This window comes from Zootoca vivipara, chromosome Z1, assembly GCF_965207765.1.
Source record: "Zootoca vivipara chromosome Z1, rZooViv2.hap1.1, whole genome shotgun sequence".
Taxonomy (NCBI): Eukaryota; Metazoa; Chordata; class Lepidosauria; order Squamata; family Lacertidae; genus Zootoca; species Zootoca vivipara.
Window position 1 is genome coordinate 74,049,182 of NC_142583.1, and position 17,510 is coordinate 74,066,691.

Genomic DNA, 17,510 nt, shown 5'->3' on the forward strand with positions numbered 1-17,510 from the left:
GCCAAGACGCAAGGAGGGAAGGGGCAGGAATTGCTTTCTCTGCAACTCCCCCCAGCATCTCGTCAGAGACTGCCCACATCGCAGGGAGTGGCAAGGAAAGGCGGGAACGGTTGTGCCCTCCCCCACTGACGCAGTACCACAGCAGGGAAACGGGAAAGCCTGGCTGCAGGAGACAAGGGGCAGCAGCCAGGCACAGTCAGCAGACAACAGCCCCAGCCCACCCACCCGCACAGAGAGGAGCAGAGCCAGCCCACCCCTCCCAGAGCAGGAGTGGTTCTAGAAGTGACGCTCATGCTCCCAAATGGCTATCCCCTGACGGTCCTCGCCCTAATTGACAGTGGTGCCTCAGCCAACTTCTTCTTGAGAAACTTTGCAGAAGAGCACCAGATCCAGCTTCTGCAGCTGGATTTTCCTCTGCACGTGGCAACCATTGACGGCAGAGAGCTGCTGGGAGGGGCCATCACTCATCAAACCCCCCCCATGAGAATGACGGTGGGAAGGCACTCAGAGACACTGGCATTCAACGTCACCACCATCTCAGACCCCCCCATCGTCTTGGGCATGAGCTGGCTGGCGCGCCACGACCCCTCCATCAGTTGGCACCAGAGATGCATCACGTTTGGGTCGGACTTTTGTCTGGAACATTGCATGCAGCACCAACCAGGGGAGGGGCCTCCAATAGCCACGGTGGCCACCATGCACGTCAAAGGGGGTGAGGCGATACCCAAGCCGTACTGGGACCTGCAGGAGGTCTTCAGCGAAGCGGAGTCCGACCACCTACCCCCGCACAGGCCTTTTGACTGCCAGATCAACCTGGTGCCAGGGGCAACTATACCCCCAGCCAAGCTGTACGCCATGTCGGACCAGGAACTGGAGGATCTGCGCGCTTTCATCGACAAGAACCTCAAGCGGGGGTTCATCAGAGAAAGCAAGGCAGCAGGGGGCAGCCCGGTCTTCTGGGTGGACAAGAAAGACACGCAACAGCGCCGTCTTGTGGTGGATTTTAGACGGCTGAATTCAGTGACAGAGCCAGTGGCGTTCCCCATGCCCAGGGTGGATGATCTCCTGACAGCGGCACGCAGGGGCAAGATTTTCACCAAGCTAGACCTGAGGGGGGCGTACAATTTGATCAGGATCCGGGAAGGCGATGAATGGAAAACCACGATGTTCACGCCTCTGGGCTCTTTTGAATATCTGGTGATGCCCTTCGGGTTGCAAGGGGGCTCAGCATGCTTCCAGGCCTTCATGCACCACGTCCTGGGGTCCCTCCTCTTCAGGAAATGCTTGGTCTTCCTGGATGACATCCTTATCTATTCCGATGACCCAGTGCAGCATGTGAAAGATGTCAGGGAGGTGTTGCAGCGCCTGAAGGAGAACCACCTGTATGTGAAGCTGGAGAAGTGCAAGTTTCACACCAAGGAGGTGGACTTCCTGGGCTACAAGCTGTCAGACAAGGGGCTGGCGATGGACAAGGACAAGGTGCAGGCCATCCTGGACTGGCACAGCCCCAGGACGCGCAAAGATGCCCAACGCCTACTAGGCTTCGCCAACTTCTACAGGAAGTTCATCAAGAACTTCTCTCGCGTTACGGCTCCCATCACTGACTGCCTGAGAGGCAAGCAGAAGTTCAGGTGGACACCAGAGGCGCAAGCAGCGTTCGAAAGCCTCAAGAGGGTGTTCGCCTCAGACCAGAACCTGTTCCACGTGGTTCAGGACGCGCCCCTACGCGTGGAGACAGATGCTTCTGATAAAGCTGTGGGCGCCATTTTGTTGCAACTGGACGCCAACAGAGAGTGGAGACCCTGTGCCTTCTTCTCCAGGAAGTTGATCCAGCCAGAGCGAAACTACACGGTGTTTGATCGGGAACTTCTTGCGATCCACGCTGCGTTCCAGCACTGGAGACACTTCCTGGTGGGCGCCAAGCACCCCATCCAGGTGTGCACGGACCACAAAAACCTGGAGTTCTGGAGAACTGCCAGGGTGCTCAACCAGCGGCAGATACGGTGGGCAGAGTTCTTCGCGAACTTCAACTTCTCCATAAACTACATCCCGGGAGAGCAGAATGTCAGGGCGGATGCCCTCTCCCGCAAGCCAGAGTACATGGAGGAGGAGGCGCCACCGGCACCCAGGCACATTTTCCCCCCGTCAGCATGGTCCTGCGGAGCAGCAGTGGTGAGCGAGGCAGAACTCACAGCACTGACGGCAGCGGATGAATTTGCCAACCGCATCTTCAGAGAACTGAGAGGGGGGGGGAGCAGGCAAAAGACTTTGCAGCACGCAGGGGGCTGCTTTTCTACAAGGGTGCACTGTACCTGCCCACCACCCAGCTTAGACGTACGGTCCTCAAGCAGATGCACGACAACCCAACGGCGGGTCATTTTGGGAGGGACAAAACCGCTCACCTAGTCATGAGACACTTCTGGTGGCCAGGGGTGCGGGAAGATGTTCGAGACTATGTACGGGGCTGTGACACCTGCCAGCGGGCAAAGGTGGTCAGAGCAGCGCCAGCAGGATTGCTGGAGCCCTTAGCCACACCACACAGGCCGTGGGAAGTGGTGTCCATGGACTTCATCACAGATCTGCCTTCTTCCAGGGGCAAGACCGCAGTGTTGGTGGTGGCGGACCTCATGTCCAAAATGTGCCACTTTATACCGTGTGCCAGGGCGGTCTCTGCAGAAGAGACAGCCAAACTGTTTGTTGACCACGTATTCCGACTGCATGGATTACCTTTAAGGGTTATTTCGGATCGTGGCCGCCAATTTGTTTCCAGGTTCTGGCGGCGGCTCATGAACCTCCTGCAGGTGGAGGTCAGCTTGTCGACGGCCAGACACCCGCAGACCAATGGACAGGCGGAGAGGGTCAACGCCATTCTGCAGCAGTACCCGAGATGCTACGTCAGCCAGCGGCAAACGGACTGGGTGGATCGCCTGCCACTGGCAGAATTTGCCTACAACAATGCGGTGCACGTCTCCACAGGGGTGTCGCCCTTTAAGGCCAATTACGGGCGCGACCTCAGATCTTTCCCAGAGAGGGAGGGGGAGGAGGAGGAGGAGGGCCCACAGGCTGAGGATTGGGCAGAGGAACTGGAGACGGTGCACCAGCAGCTCAGAGAACACTTGGAGAGAGCCAAGGAAGCGTACAAGAAGGGGGCAGATCGCCACAGGCGACCGGGGGAGGTCATTAGGGTGGGGGACAAAGTTTGGTTGTCCTCGGAGGGCCTTCCCATCAGAGGGAGGTGCAAAAAGCTGGCGCCCAGAAGGTTGGGCCCCTTCACGGTCACGCAACAGGTCAACCCGGTGGCATACAGGCTGGCACTGCCAGAGGACATGAGGGTGCACCCAGTGTTTCATAGATCGCTGCTGTCGCCATACAGGGAAAGCAGCAGGCTCCGAGGCAGCGAACAAACCCCTGAGGGAGGGGGGGAGAGGGAAGGCAGGGAGCAACTCAATGAGGCCACGGCCATCCTGGACTCAAGGTGGGGGGTGGGGGGCCTGGAGTACCTCATGGCATGGGAGGATGCTCCACCGTCGCAGAATGAATGGGTCCCAGCCACTCAGATACAGGAGGAATTCCTGGTAGAAGAATTTCACGCCCTCTTTCCCCATAGACCCAAGCCCTGGCACATGGAAAGGGAGGGGGAGGGGGAGGAAGCACGGGAGAGCAGTTCACCATGGCGCTGGGAAGCGGAGTTTGAGGAACCAGAGGATGAGGTATGGGTGTCACCGAGATCCACCCAGTCAGAGGAAGGAGCAGATTGGCAGAACATTTTTACCCCTACCAGCTCTGACGCCACGGACTTTTTGGGATTCCCGTCCTCCCAGGCGGAAGGGGGGGGGCTCGCAGGACTGGGGGGAGGTGTTCACACCAACGGGCTCGGAAGGTACTGAGTTCTTAGGCTTCCAGTCGTCACCGACACCTGGGGGGGGACCTGGGGAGGGGTGAAGGAGAGCTTGGGAGGGGGTGGATGTGAGGGACAGGGGATATTGCGAAGTCCCTCCCCTCCTGAGTTCAAGCCCATCCCCGAGCACAGGGGAAAGCAGAGAGAGTTCCGATGCCAGTGGGGAAGCAGGAAGTCGTGGCCGAGGCTCAGGCAAGGTAGAGGAGCCAGGGTCCCAGGTGGGACAGGAAGGGGCGAATAAGGGGGGGAGACCCATCCCCCCAACTCCGGAATTACGCAGAAAGAGGAGGGGAAAGAGGATGGGTCTGCCAAAGCTTTTGTGTTGGAGAAAGACGCGCCAAAAGCCATTCGGAGGTTCTGAAACCGACTGACCACATCACTCCGTGTAAATAGCAATGACTTCAGCACTGTAAATACGCAGCACCAATAAAAGAATAAAATGCAGAGCTGCGTAGCGTCGTTACTCTGAAGTAGCCCACTCCGGCCACTGTGACAATGCTAATACAAAACACACCAAAAAAAAGGTTGCAAAGGGGAGAAATTCCCTGCAGAGGTGAATGGAATTCTGTTGCAGCCAAGAGTGAGAACGGCCACCCGAGACAGGATGGGCCAGGTGGAAAAGAAAGGGGCAAGAAAGGGGAAAGAAAGGCTGGGAACCCACTCAGGTCAGCACACAGGAAAGAGCAAGGGAACCTAGGAAGTGGTCTTATACTTCCTGAAGGCATCTGAAGGCAGCCAGCCCTGTTTAGGGAGGCTTTTAATGTTTAATAGATTATTTTATTTCATTTTTCTGTTGGAAGCCACCCAGAGTGGCTGGGGAAACCCAGCCAGATGGGCGAGGTATAAAAAATAAATTATTATTATTATTATTATTATTATTATTATTATTATTATTATTATTATAGAGTCAGACCATTGGTCCATCTTGCTCAGTGCTGTCAACACTGACTGGCAGCAGCAGGTCATTTTATTGTACAGTATTTTTTAATATTTTGTTGGGAGCTGCCCAGAGTGGCTAGGGAAACCCAGGCAGACAGATGGGGTATAAATAAATAATAATAATAATATATTATTATTATTATTATTATTATTATTATTATTATTATTATTATTATTATTACCAAACAGCATGGCCTAAGCCTGCCTTGGGCGCGCCTATAGCAAAACCCAGCCCTCCTGTCCATCACCTGGCACCCCTCCCCACCCGGTCGGGCACATGGAAGAAGCCTTACGTTCACACTCCGCCACGTCCAGGTTGAACTGCTGCAAGGCCCCCAGCGAGAGCTGCCGGACTTCGGCTTCCAAGAGCAGCTGGGTCAGCGAAGTGGCCAAGTGCTTGCAGGCAGACATGCAGGCCGTCTGAGCCACCTTGCCCTGGAAAGCAAAACGGGGAAGAACGTCAGAAGGGCTGCCGCAAGAGGGCGAGATCTCCAAACAGGGGAAAGGGGAAATTGGGGGGGGGAGAGATAAGGAGGAGGCGCACAGAACCACACAAGCCTTTCCCAACCAGTTCTGGGGGAGATTCGCCAGTGGCCTCAGCCCCGAATTGGCCTGGCCTTGATGACCTGCAATCGCTGGCAGATTCAGCCAAGGCAGATTCAGTTCCTTGACACCAGGCAGGGTTAAAACAAGTCACAAAAAGTGTTTTCTCGCCAAGCCTGAGGACACAGGAAGGGTTTCTTTCCTCTCCTGCATAAAATCCTGGCATGATACAGGATAGGAAATGCTTTATCATACGAATAAGATGGTTGTGTAAACCAGCCCAGAGGGCGATGGGATCAAAGTGAGATTCCCAAAGTGGGAATCACTATGAGCCTGTTTAGAATTGCATTAATAGCTCGAACAATTTGCTTTTTCCTTGCTTGATTTAAATGCTACTGTGTTTCTGATATTATCATTATTATAGCAATCACAATGTTTGCTGACTTTTCAATGCAAATGCTGTTATTAGGAGCCATCCTGAGAGCAACATTTGTTACTGGAAAAGCAGAATGAGAATATTAAATCAAAGCCAACTTGCAAATTTCGTCTCAATGTTTAAGGTTTTTTAGGCATGGTTTGTTTGGTTTCTCCACTGCAGACAACATTTCCCACCATGCCGTCACCGTTAACTCTTGTCAGGTAGGAAACTGTGCCCTGCAAATTCCATAACTACTTTGGGCTTTCATCAATATAGAAAGGACACCTCCCATTCCAAGCAGGAAAGGGAGCCCAATAGGAAGCTTTAAGAAACATTTAAAATTGCTGAAAATTTAGAGAGAAATGGAGCAAAAGCATGGAAAGTCTGCTGCCTTAAAAAGAAAAGAAAAGAAACCAAGATGGAATAGCTAGCGCTTACGTTTGGGCCTGCAAGATTTACTGCTCCATTCCACTTCCAGTACATTCTAGTAAGACCTGCCACTGAAGCCAGCTAGTCCCCCGAGTTGATAGCAATAGAATCATAGAATCATAGAGCTGGAAGAGACCACAAGGGCCATCCAGTCCATCCCCCTACCAAGCAGGAAACACCATCAAAGCATTCCTGACAGATGGCTGTCAAGCCTCTGCTTAAAGACCTCAAAAGAAGGAGACCCCATCACACTCCTTGGCAGCAAGGTCCACTGCCGAACAGCTCTTACTGTCAGGAAGTTCTTCCTAATGTTTAGGTGGAATCTTCTTTCTTGTAGTTTGAATCCATTGCTCCGTGTCCGCTTCTCTGGAGCAGCAAAAAACAACCTTTCTCCCTCCTCTATATGACATCCTTTTATATATTTGAACATGGCTATCATATCACCCCTTAACCTTCTCTTCTCCAGGCTAAACATACCCAGCTCCCTAAGCCGTTCCTCATAAGGCATCGTTTCCAGGCCTTTGACCATTTTGGTTGCCCTCTTCTGGACACGTTCCAGCTTGTCAGTATCCTTCTTGAACTGTGCTGCCCAGAACTGGACACAGTAGTCCAGGTGAGGTCTGACCAGAGCAGAATACAGTGGTACTATTACTTCCCTTGATCTAGATGCTATACTCCTATTGATGCAGCCCAGAATTGCATTGGCTTTTTTAGCTGCTGCATCACACTGCTGACTCATGTCAAGTTTGTGGTCTACCAAGACTCCTAGATCCTTTTCACATGTGCTGCTCTCAAGCCAGGTGTCACCCATCCTGTATTTGAGGAGAAGGCCCTTCCCTTTGGTCCTATCTGCCCCCCCCCCCGAGTTGTGATAGCAATATTTGGGCAGCTACCCACCAAGTGGCTTGGGAGGCGCTGGGCACCCTCTACTTGCGAGTGTCTGAATTCTCCCTGCCCTATCCATCAATCCTCTAAGCCATGGGTAATTCATTAACTGTGAAGCCTTAAGGGAAATAACACGAAGGGAGAGGCAATTATCCATGCAAAGAGAGAGAGATGCTGGAGGGAAAATACCCAACGCAAGATGTGCAAAGCTGGGGAGGCTGCTCACATTGGCTGTGTTTTCAGGAGCAGCAGATTACATGCACCTGCAGCTAGAGTCTGAAGGAGAAAAAAGGCACCCTGACCTACACACACACACACACACCGCTGAGCATGAGACAGGCTGCCACATTCCTGAGATGAGATGCCTTTTGGGAACCTCCAAGAAAGGAAGAGCACACAGCCTCCCTGAGTTTCTGGTCCCTGCCTGGAAAGACCCTGAGATTTCTCAGTCTCTGAAGCTGGAAGCAGCTCCCTTGCGCTGGTCATCTCAACAGCTTCCCCTTCACTCTGCGAGGGAGCAGCGCAACAGGCCTTCGTTTTCTTTATTATTAAATAAGAGAAACATCCCACACAGAGAAAGCCAGAGAAAGTTCTAATCGCTGCTGCACACTCTATTACTGCATCTCAGTGAAATAAAAATAATTCCTACAGTAGCACCTTAAAGACCAACTAAGTTTTTATTTTGGTATGAGCTTTCGTGTGCATGCACACTTCTTCAGATACACTTGAAACAGAAGTGTCAGACCCTTATATATATATACAGAGGGTGGTGGGGGTGGGTGGGAATGGGTGATGGGCTGATGGGAGTGGTAAACCTGTAGATTAACTGTGATTAACTGATGACTGCAATTGGACATACCAGGAGGACGAAAAGGGTGTCTCTCACCCTTTCAACCTCTGGTTTTCAGTGGTGGAAGCTCCAGCCCCCCTCCTCAAATGCAACCATCCGCTGGAGAGATCCATCAACCAGAACGGCTGCTTGCTGCTTGCTGAAACATTAGAAATAACCCTCAAATGAAGGGGATGCAGACAGGAGCAGGAGCTGATTTGTGCCCACTGTGAAGCTGGCTTGTCCATATCAGATAAGTAGGTTGCAAAATACACACAGCCTGGTACATTTACAACCCCTGAGATGGTTATCCTTGAAAGAAGCAGGCATCTCCGGCATCTGATGGGCGAGGCTTGAAGGCCACAATATGGCAGCTAGCCTCTCAAAAGGGCCACAAAACTCTTCTGATCTTGTTGCTACAGAATGCCAGAATCCAACGCTTTGAAGTTTATTCTTAATGCTAATGATGCCTTGCGGGAAGAGAACAACCACCTTTAATTATCCTTGCTACTTACGACGGCGTTTTGGAGGAACACCCCTTCCCCCGCCTCTTTGCCAGGTAAAATGAACAGTTTATTCTGAAGACGCATAATACGCTCTCATCCCAGAAAGCCAGAGAACGGTATGAAGCGAGTTGTTTGGAAAGCAAAGAAGGAAAACGACTCTTTATTCTCTGCCAGTGAAAGGAGACTGAACGTGAACCGAGTAATCCTGAAAGTCCCCTGCCGTTCCGATTCGGAACAGGACCGGACAGGCTCGGAGATCAACATGGGAAAAGAAATCTTTTGGGGGAGGGCAGGAGTTCCATGTCAGACCCAGGCCAATAAGAGACACCCTAAGAGGGAAGGCTGTGTGGTGCCTGGGCTCCAATTCTCACCACATGGGCCCTGCTAGGTGAGGCTGGAGGGAGCGGAGTCCAGTCTGGAGGTCACCACAATAGCCACCCCTGACTTCTTATGAGCTTTGGGATCTTTGAAAAGGGGGAGGAATCTGGTGATCCCGCAACTCATGTCGCCACCCTGGCTTATTCTCTCCTGTGCTTCAAATCTGTTCACAGACTCCATTTTCCTTATCAAACGCTTTCTCCCTGACCACAGCACTTAACGAATCACAGAAGTATGGAGTTTGGAGGGACTCCAAGGGCCATCCAGCCCACCCCCTGCAACAAAGGAGCTGACGCTAAATAACTATTGACTAGGAGCAATACTATTTTTGCTGTGTGCGGAGGCAGGAGTCTGGCAGAAGGGAGGACAGTGCTTCTGGAGACAAGAAAGGGCACTGGGGGATGGAATGGAGACTGCGGAAGAGCCAAGGAATGGGCAGCCTTTGTGATTAACAGAGGAAAATAAATGCTGGCGGAGAAAATGGCATGGCCCACCGAAACCCTGTTTTCTGTTAGCGTATCTGAAGAAATGCATCAAAGGCTGATGTTTTACGACAAATTACAGAAGCCACCAGGTTACTGGGGCTTGATGGCATTGGCCCAAGAACTTTAAAAGAATATCCCATGTGAATCTGATGCACTATTAACTTATATCAGCCTCATTAGTATATGCCTCATTAGCAGAGGACTGGGAGGTAGCTGGCATGGGCATCATTGGAACAAGAATACATATATGTTTAGAAGAATCTAGGTTAGAGTGGGAGTCAGGAAATTCCAATCTTATCACCCTACATTCTTAAAGGCTAGACTTGTCAAACTGATTGGCAGGACAGGCAAATGAAAGGTCTTCACAAAGCGTGCAGTAAATTCACGGAATCTGCTGCCACAGGACGTGGTGGCGGCTGCTCTAATCCATGGAGAAGGCTCTGAACAACTACAGGGGTTTATGGTCGCCTTCAATAACTTCCAGGTTCAGTGGTTGCATCCTACCCACCCCCACCCCTGCCCAAGTCCCTGCAGGAGAGGGTTGTGCCTACTCACAGGGACAAAGCTGGATATGGGAACACCCCAAGGCTGCGTATCCCTGCCCTCATGGGAAGTAAGACAGGGGAGTCTTTTGTTGTCCTCTTATGCATCTCAACGGCTGTGCAACCGGTGCCTTGAAAGAAGCAGCACATTTCTTCTGACGCTGAGAAGGAGGTGGGGGGACGTTGACAGAAGGATGACATACCCGCCCCAGTTGTGGTTTCTGGCACCCTGAGCACAAATCACTGTGAAAGAGCAGGCTGGTGGGCCAGCATTTCTTGCTGTGAGTGGAGTGTTTTATTAGCTTCTACGTTTGGGACCTTGCTTAGTTTCTGGCAGGCTCCACAGCTGGCCAAATGTTCCATCATGTCTCTGCTTTCTATGCTTTGCAAACATCCACGTGGGCCTATTACTCACCTCGAAGCTTTGGAAGCACAGCGCCCTTGGGCTCAGCGGGGGGGGGGGGGGAGAGGAAGACCCACGAAGAAGAGGCACCACCTCATCCATCACTTGGGCCCTTATTCCAACAGGCTCCGTTCCTCAAAGCGGTGCTACATTCCGTTTCTCGCAGGCAAAGAGAAGCGAGAAGAAGGGCAAAGCTATTTCACAGAGTGACAGGATAACGTTCCTGGCTGGTTGCTCTGGGCCTGCTCCAGTGCTCCTGCACCAACTCCCATTTCCAGGGCCAGAATAAGGAGGGCAGGCAACAAGCAGCCTGTCCGAGGAGGCGCAAAGGAGATTGAGCTGTGCAGTCGCAGGGTCGAGCGTGGTCGAGGGGGGGCCCACTGTGAAGCCCCAGGGGGTGAACGATCCAAGCAGAAGCCTTGGCTCAAACTTGCAGCAACAGTTTTCCTTCTTCATTCACAATCCTACTTTTCATTCTCCATTGACAACTGAGTTACTCACTGCCTTTGTGGGGACTCATAGAATCACAGAATTGCCGAGATGGAAGGGACCCAAAGGGTCATCCAGTCCAACCCCCCGGAATGCAGAAATCATAGCTAAGGACTCCCTCCTGAGACCACCAGGCACTGGACAGTGTTTCATTTTCCCCGACCTCCAGCTCATTTGCATGGCTGGAAAGTCACTCTAAGCCAGAGATTCCCAAACTTTTTTCAAGCCGCTGCAATGTTGGTCCCATAAATTCACCCCCTAACCTACCCTTTAGAAAGCAAATAGCAGTTTGCACGACCCACAAAGGGAGACAATAGCACCATAAATTCAAAACAGTCACAATTAATTGCACATTTGTTCAAAATCCAATGAAAACTATTTGATTAATTCAACAAAACTTGATCCAGTGACAGCATTTTTTCAAAGCCTGATTGCCATTGAGCCCTCCAGTGCCCCCCTAAGGAATCCCACTGCCCTCCCCAGGAGGCGGTACCACCCACTTATGGACCTTTCCGGTCAATAAGCCTTCTGAAGCTCAAGAACCGCTCACCATTTCACAAGGCATTGGCCATCCAAAAAACAAACATGGCGCACTCTGACACCTTGCTTTGGCCAATGTGCCCAAGGATGACCGCAGCAGCAACTGGAAGAGCAAAACTTCTGTATTCAAGGAAGCTCCCTGGAAAACCTTCAGGCAGCATCAACTGTTTATCCAGGTTTTTTGAAAACAACACAGAAAACCTAACTAGCTGGACCAGGTCGAAAAATGGCAGCAAGGGCTTAGGAGATGCTGCATTGCCAACACCTTAGAGTCTGTGGGCGGCGTTCTCTGGCTTCAGCCTGGTTCAGAGCCAAATGAAGCCAAACACCTCGGTGGCACCGGACTTTGCTGGGAAAACGGGACAAGCGTTTAATAGAGGAAGTTGAAAGATGGTGCGTTTTCAGGCACTTTGCCCACCCAGTCTAACAATTTCCCACTCTGAGTGGCAGTGGTTTTGCAGAGGGGTGTCAGGCAGAGAGGCCGTTCCCTTCCCATCTCCTGATGCTACCCCCCCTTTTTTTAAACTGGGGGTGCTGCCAGGGATTGAACCAGGAACCTCCTCCCTGCAAACCAGGGGCGTCTGCAACTGACCCAGGACCTCTCTGAAGGTGATCTCTCACCTGCCAATGACCAGGTGCCTTTTACTAGGGTGACCCCAGGAAGTCCTTTGCAGCTGCCGCTCCTCCTTTGCATGGGCCATTTATTCAAGGGGGGGGGGCGGAATCACAACCCTTGAAAGTGCATCTCCTAACTGTTGCTGCCTGCAGCCAAGTAGTGATTTCTCTTGCGGATTTTCCAGAAGAGGCACCTGGCCAGCCACTGTGAGAACAGGATGTTAGACCAGACGGGTCATTGGCCTGATCCAGCAGGCTCTTATTAGGTTCCTACATCCCACCTGTTGTCTTTGTCCATGGAGTTTTCTTGGCAGGGATACTGGAGTGGCTTGCCAGTTCCTTCTCCAGGTGGATCACATTTAGTCAAAACTCTCCACTATGACCTGTCCATCTTGGGTGGCCCTGCATGGCATAGCTTATAGCTTCTCTGAGTTATTCAAGCCCCTTCACCACGACAAGGCATTGATCCATGAAGGGGCACCTCATGAGAAGAGAAGACTCCCTGGAAAAGACCCTGATGTTGGGAAAGATGGAGGGCACAAGGAGAAGGGGACGACAGAGGACGAGATGGTTGGACAGTGTTCTTGAAGCTACGAACATGAGCTTGACCAAACTGCGGGAGGCAGTGGAAGACAGGAGTGCCTGGCGTGCTATGGTCCATGGGGTCACGAAGAGTCGGACACGACTAAACGACTAAACAACAACAACATCCCACCTCTCCTCCACAGAACTCTGGATTCCCAGGTTGTCTCCCATCTGGGCACTGACTGGATGCAGAACGGCTCAGCTTCAGCGAGGCTGCTACTTTAGAAATCTGGTGCTGTGCATGAAATAGCAACTGCCCAAAGGAGGGTGAAAAGGGATGGGCGAGACTGGGAAGCCTGGCATGCCTGGGGGTGGGCAGGGCAAACGCAGCGGGCCGGGAGGGCAGAGATGTCTCTCTTCTGAGGCCGAAGTCAAGCCAGGCTGCTCGGATGGCTGCAGAGCACGTGCTCTGGGAGGACTCGCATCTGCTCCAGAAAACTAGGCATGAAATCACCTAATTCCACTTGTGTTTCAGGCCCTGGGCAATGGAGCGAACCCTCGGGGTCCCAGAGGAGGAGTAATCACCTCTGCAAAGAAGGCCAGAGCTGAAAGCCCTGAAAGCCGGCCATCCCCGCAACACATTTTTTGGGTGGTGACAAGAAAACACACTCAAATCAAGGAAATGTGTTAACAATTAGAGGATTAGGGGCAGAGCTGAAAGGCTGCCTTGTTAATTAGAGAACCTCGCTATCAAAGGCCTCATTAGGAGCTACTGAAACTCAAAGGCTGTTAAAACAAACATCCATTAATTCCAGTCCACAATCAGGGTCACACTGGCTGCTACCTACCTCACTGCAAGAGGGAGGGAAGGAGCGGAGAACCTCCAGGCAACCACATCTGGCTGTTCTGCAAGGAGAAAGCAGGACCCTTCCTTTCACACATGTGGCAAGAGGGGTGGAGCCTGGGGCTGGGGCTGGGGGGGGGCACTCCTTCAACGTGGGGAAGCTGCAGGTTGGGCCACTCAAGGAAAAGTAGCCCATGGATCTGTGCTAGTTAGCAGGTAAGGAGAAGCAGGGCTGAGGGCGGTCCAAAACATTGGGGGGGGGCACCAGGTTGGGAAAGGCAGGAGTAGGCTCCCAAGAGTGCCCCCCTTCCCCCACCAAAAGCACTCCAAGCAAAGATCATGTGGCCTCCTTATTCTGTAGCTTGGGTTGAATAGGCAACGAAACTGCAAGTAAGGTTCAAATAGTAAGTTTAAGGTGATGGATGTTGGGGAAAATACTTGAACTCGTTCAAGTGATCTAAACCAGGCATCCCCAAACTCGGCCCTCCAGATGCTTTGGGACTACAATTCCCATCATCCCTGACCACTGGTCCTGTTAGCTAAGGATGATGGGAGTTGTAGTCCGAAAACATCTGGAAGGCCAAGTTTGGGGATGCCTGATCTAAACTAACGGATTGCTAATCGCGAAAGAACTTGTGCTCATGCTAAATGGAAAGGAAGAAAAACGTGTTCTGTCTTGGGGATTCCAAGGAAAGGGATTCAAAACAAACAGACCAGCTATCATAGCATTGCTAAGCTGTGGAGGCCCTGCAGGTGTTACTGGACTGCAAATCTCATCATTCATTGATCACAGAATCATGGAATTGTAGAGTTGGAAGGGACCCCAAGGGCCATCTCATCCAAGCCCCTGCAATGCAGGGATCCCATTGCAGGGGGTTGGAGTGGATAACCCTAGATTATTACTGGACATGCTACCTGGGGCTGATAGGATCTGGAGCCCACCAACATCTACAGGGCTTCCACAGGTTAGTCACTCCTGGTGCAGGTGGAGAAGAAAAACAATAGTGGTTTTTAAAATATGTGTGGAGAAGAAAGAGCAGAGAAAGGTTTGTTTGTTCCCTACTTCTCTCCTTCGGGAACTCAGAATCCCCCAGTGCAGCTGACTGGTACTGGGTTCAGGGCAGACAGAGTGTGGAATTAATCTATGGAATTCTCTGCCACAAGATGTCCTGCTGGCCAGGGGCTTTGTTGCACATCCATGGAGAAAAGACTTTCCCCAAGGAGCACCTACTAAGGTGGTGAATGGAACCTACATGGCTTTTAAAGGCCCCTGGCACAGCATCATGTCCCGGGTTCTCAGGGTTGGTGGGGGCTCTTAATTCAGTGTCCAAATGCTGGCCATGGCAGAACCTTGAGTCCTTCAAAAAGGGCAGGAACCCCCAACCCCCAGACTGCCCAGCTACCCCAATGCCCAGCACAGTGGTCATTCCTGAATTCTCCCTTCCTTGGAGGTCACATCCACTTAGGATAGAAGGCAGCTGACCTTTGCAGGCTATTTCACTTGAATTTGTCCCCAAAATTTTATTTACATTGTGATGGGGGTGGGAAGGGAAAAGGTGAGCTGCTTTTTGAGCAAGAGCTGGTGTCTCCTTGCACTAGACATGGCAAGTGTGGGATTTCAAAGAAGCTAGTGACTTCACAAAGTCAACTGGAAATTAATAGGTTCTTTTCGATTGGAGACTGTGCCCAACTCGGCATTTGATCTGGCTCCATGGGAAACAATCGCAAGTGGCCAACACTGAGGCCAGTGTGTGGAGAGGACTTGGACACGGGAAGAGACGGACGGCAGGCGCTAAACTATACAGACAGAGTTTGCTTGGGTTTGGAATTCACTGAGAGGAAGAGGATGACGTTTTCTGCCAGTAAATTGGAGTCCTTGTTTACACAGCACAAGGCTCACCACAAGGGAGTCACTGCGGTCAGAAACAGAAGCTGCCATTTTGCTGGGACCTCCACAGCCCCCTCAGTCAGGGGCTTCTTCTGTGCAAGACCCACTGCGTGCAGGAGAAGGAGATCCCACTGGACTGGGCTCTTATCGGATCCATGCTTAGAACAGGGCACCTTTCCAATTCCCACATGCAGCAACTGAATGAAGACAATCATTGCCTTCTGTGCCCAAAAATGCCTAATGAGAAGCAAGTGACAAGAATCTCCTGTTAGCACAGCTCAATTCCAAAGCCCCACAGCACTCAGCACCCAAGGCAATGCCCGGCACATGGATGATGCTGGCTACACATGCATTCTGAAGGGCAGAATCTTCACAGCTCAAGGTGCATCGCTGCCACTGTGGATTCCTGAAGTCTGCATTTTAAAGAATTCTCTGTACCCTTAAGTCGGAAGGAGAGGAACCTCCTGAGTGTCCCTGGGGCTGGTCCCTGGAAGGTAAGAGCTGCTTGGAACAGAGTCCCTCAGGTGGCGCCCTCTTCTTCCCTGGAGGTTTTAAAGCAGAAGTTGGGTGGCCACCTGCCGAGGATTCTTCAGCTGTGATTCATGCAGTGCAGGGGGTTGGACTAAACGACCCTTGGGGCACCTCCCAACTCTGCAATTCTCTGATTCTATAAAACTGTCCCCAAAATTCCTGCTGCCACCTGACTACTTTGTGGCCGATCACTCTATGACCCAATCTCTCTCCCTCCGAAGGAGATTCCTCCCTGCAGAAACCATCACACCAGGAAATCCATTCTGCAGAAACCGCAGGCAGGAATAAGCCTTTCGGCATGGGAGCACCGGCCCTCTGGAAAGGCCTCCTGTTGCACAGCAGGCAGGCACAATCCTTCCAACACCAAGACCTGCCTTTTAAGTGGAGATTCTTATTCCAGGCTGCATCTGCGCTGGATTGGAAATTGTTGCTATATTGTCTCTGTTGTTGATGTTTGTAGAGCATTGCTAAATCACTTTGGAGAAATGACTCAAAAATGAAGTATGGAAATAATTAAGAGTAGCTGTAACTTCATTGGAGAAACAGCAATTAGTAGCATTATAGCAGCAGACAGGAAATTCTGACTGAACATTGGGAAGAACTTTCTGACAGCAAGAGCTGTCTTCTTCGGGAGGTGGTGGCTTCTCCTTCCTTGGAGGTTTTTAAGCCTAGGTGGGATGGTCACCTGTGATGGCGCTTCAGCTGAGATTCCTGCATTGAAGGGGTTTGGACTAGATGACTCTTGGGCTCCCTTCCAACTCTACAATTCCGTGCTTCTATATTTCCAGGGGGAGGTGTGCCACCCTGAGTGCCTTCAGAGAGGGGGCAGGGTACAAATAAATGTAGTAAATAAACCAGATAGCCGAGTGCTAGTATCTCTAATGGCTATTGAAATGGGAGAAATGCCCAACACTGCCGCCCCATACTGAGGAGGGGGCTCTTCCACATACCACCACATCTGCTGTCATGAAGAGTCAACAGGCTCATTGGGTGGCCACTCCAGCTCAGTGATGTCCCTATTATATGGGCTTCTTTGTGCTAAGAGATTGCCCACATCTCTACTGGAGAGGCTTCAAGCATAAAACAGAGAACAGCAGGCCAGGCGCTGTTAGCTTAGTCTAAGATGATGATGGTGATGATATTTATATGCCCCCCCCCATCTGATTGGGTTGCCCCAGCCACTCTCCCAACAAAATGTTGTTGTTGTTGTTGTTTAGTCGTTAAGTCATGTCCGACTCTTTGTGACCCCATGGACCAGAGCATGCCAGGCACTCCTGTCTTCCACTGCCTCCCGCAGTTTGGTCATAGCTTCGAGAACACTGTCCAACCATCTCGTCCTCTGTTGTCCCCTTCTCCTAATGCCCTCGATCCTTCCCAAAATATTAAGAAGCACAACACAACACCAACCATTAAAAACTTCTCTGAACCAGGCTGCCTTCAGAGGCTCAGCACAGCTATGTAAGAGAAGCCCAAGGAGAGGCCTTTTGTCTAGCCAGGGAAAAGGTGGGCAACGCCTTGGTCTGCCGGGGATCCCAGCCGCAGCCTCACTGCTACTCTTGAAGCATGACTCAGGAGCATATAAATATGTGGTTACGCACGAGCTCTCCTCAGAAGAGCCAAGGGCAACTTTTCTGCCAGGCGGGTGCCAAAAACGCTGCTCAGGCAAACATGCCGTGTTTGGCTCCTGGAGGCGTGTGGCCAGGAGAGCAATCTAGCAACAGCCAACCAAGTCACCTAGAAGAGGGACGGGGCGGAGGAAGCAGGTGCCTTAGACCAGGGGTCAGGAAACTTTTTCAGCAGGGGGCCGGTCTACTGTCCCTCAG

The 17,510-nt window shown here is 51.7% G+C and overlaps 1 protein-coding gene across 3 annotated transcripts in view; it reads right to left on the minus strand.

Annotated features, from left to right (window-relative positions):
- EXOC6B (exocyst complex component 6B) overlaps positions 1-17,510 on the minus strand; it is a 221,059-nt gene that overhangs the window by 57,966 nt on the left and 145,583 nt on the right. For all 3 annotated transcript variants that reach the window (XM_035103722.3, XM_088660760.1, XM_035103719.3), the window contains exon 19: positions 5,131-5,272. In XM_035103722.3, the coding sequence (XP_034959613.1) occupies positions 5,131-5,272 (142 nt within the window). The remainder of the gene's footprint in view (positions 1-5,130; positions 5,273-17,510) is intronic.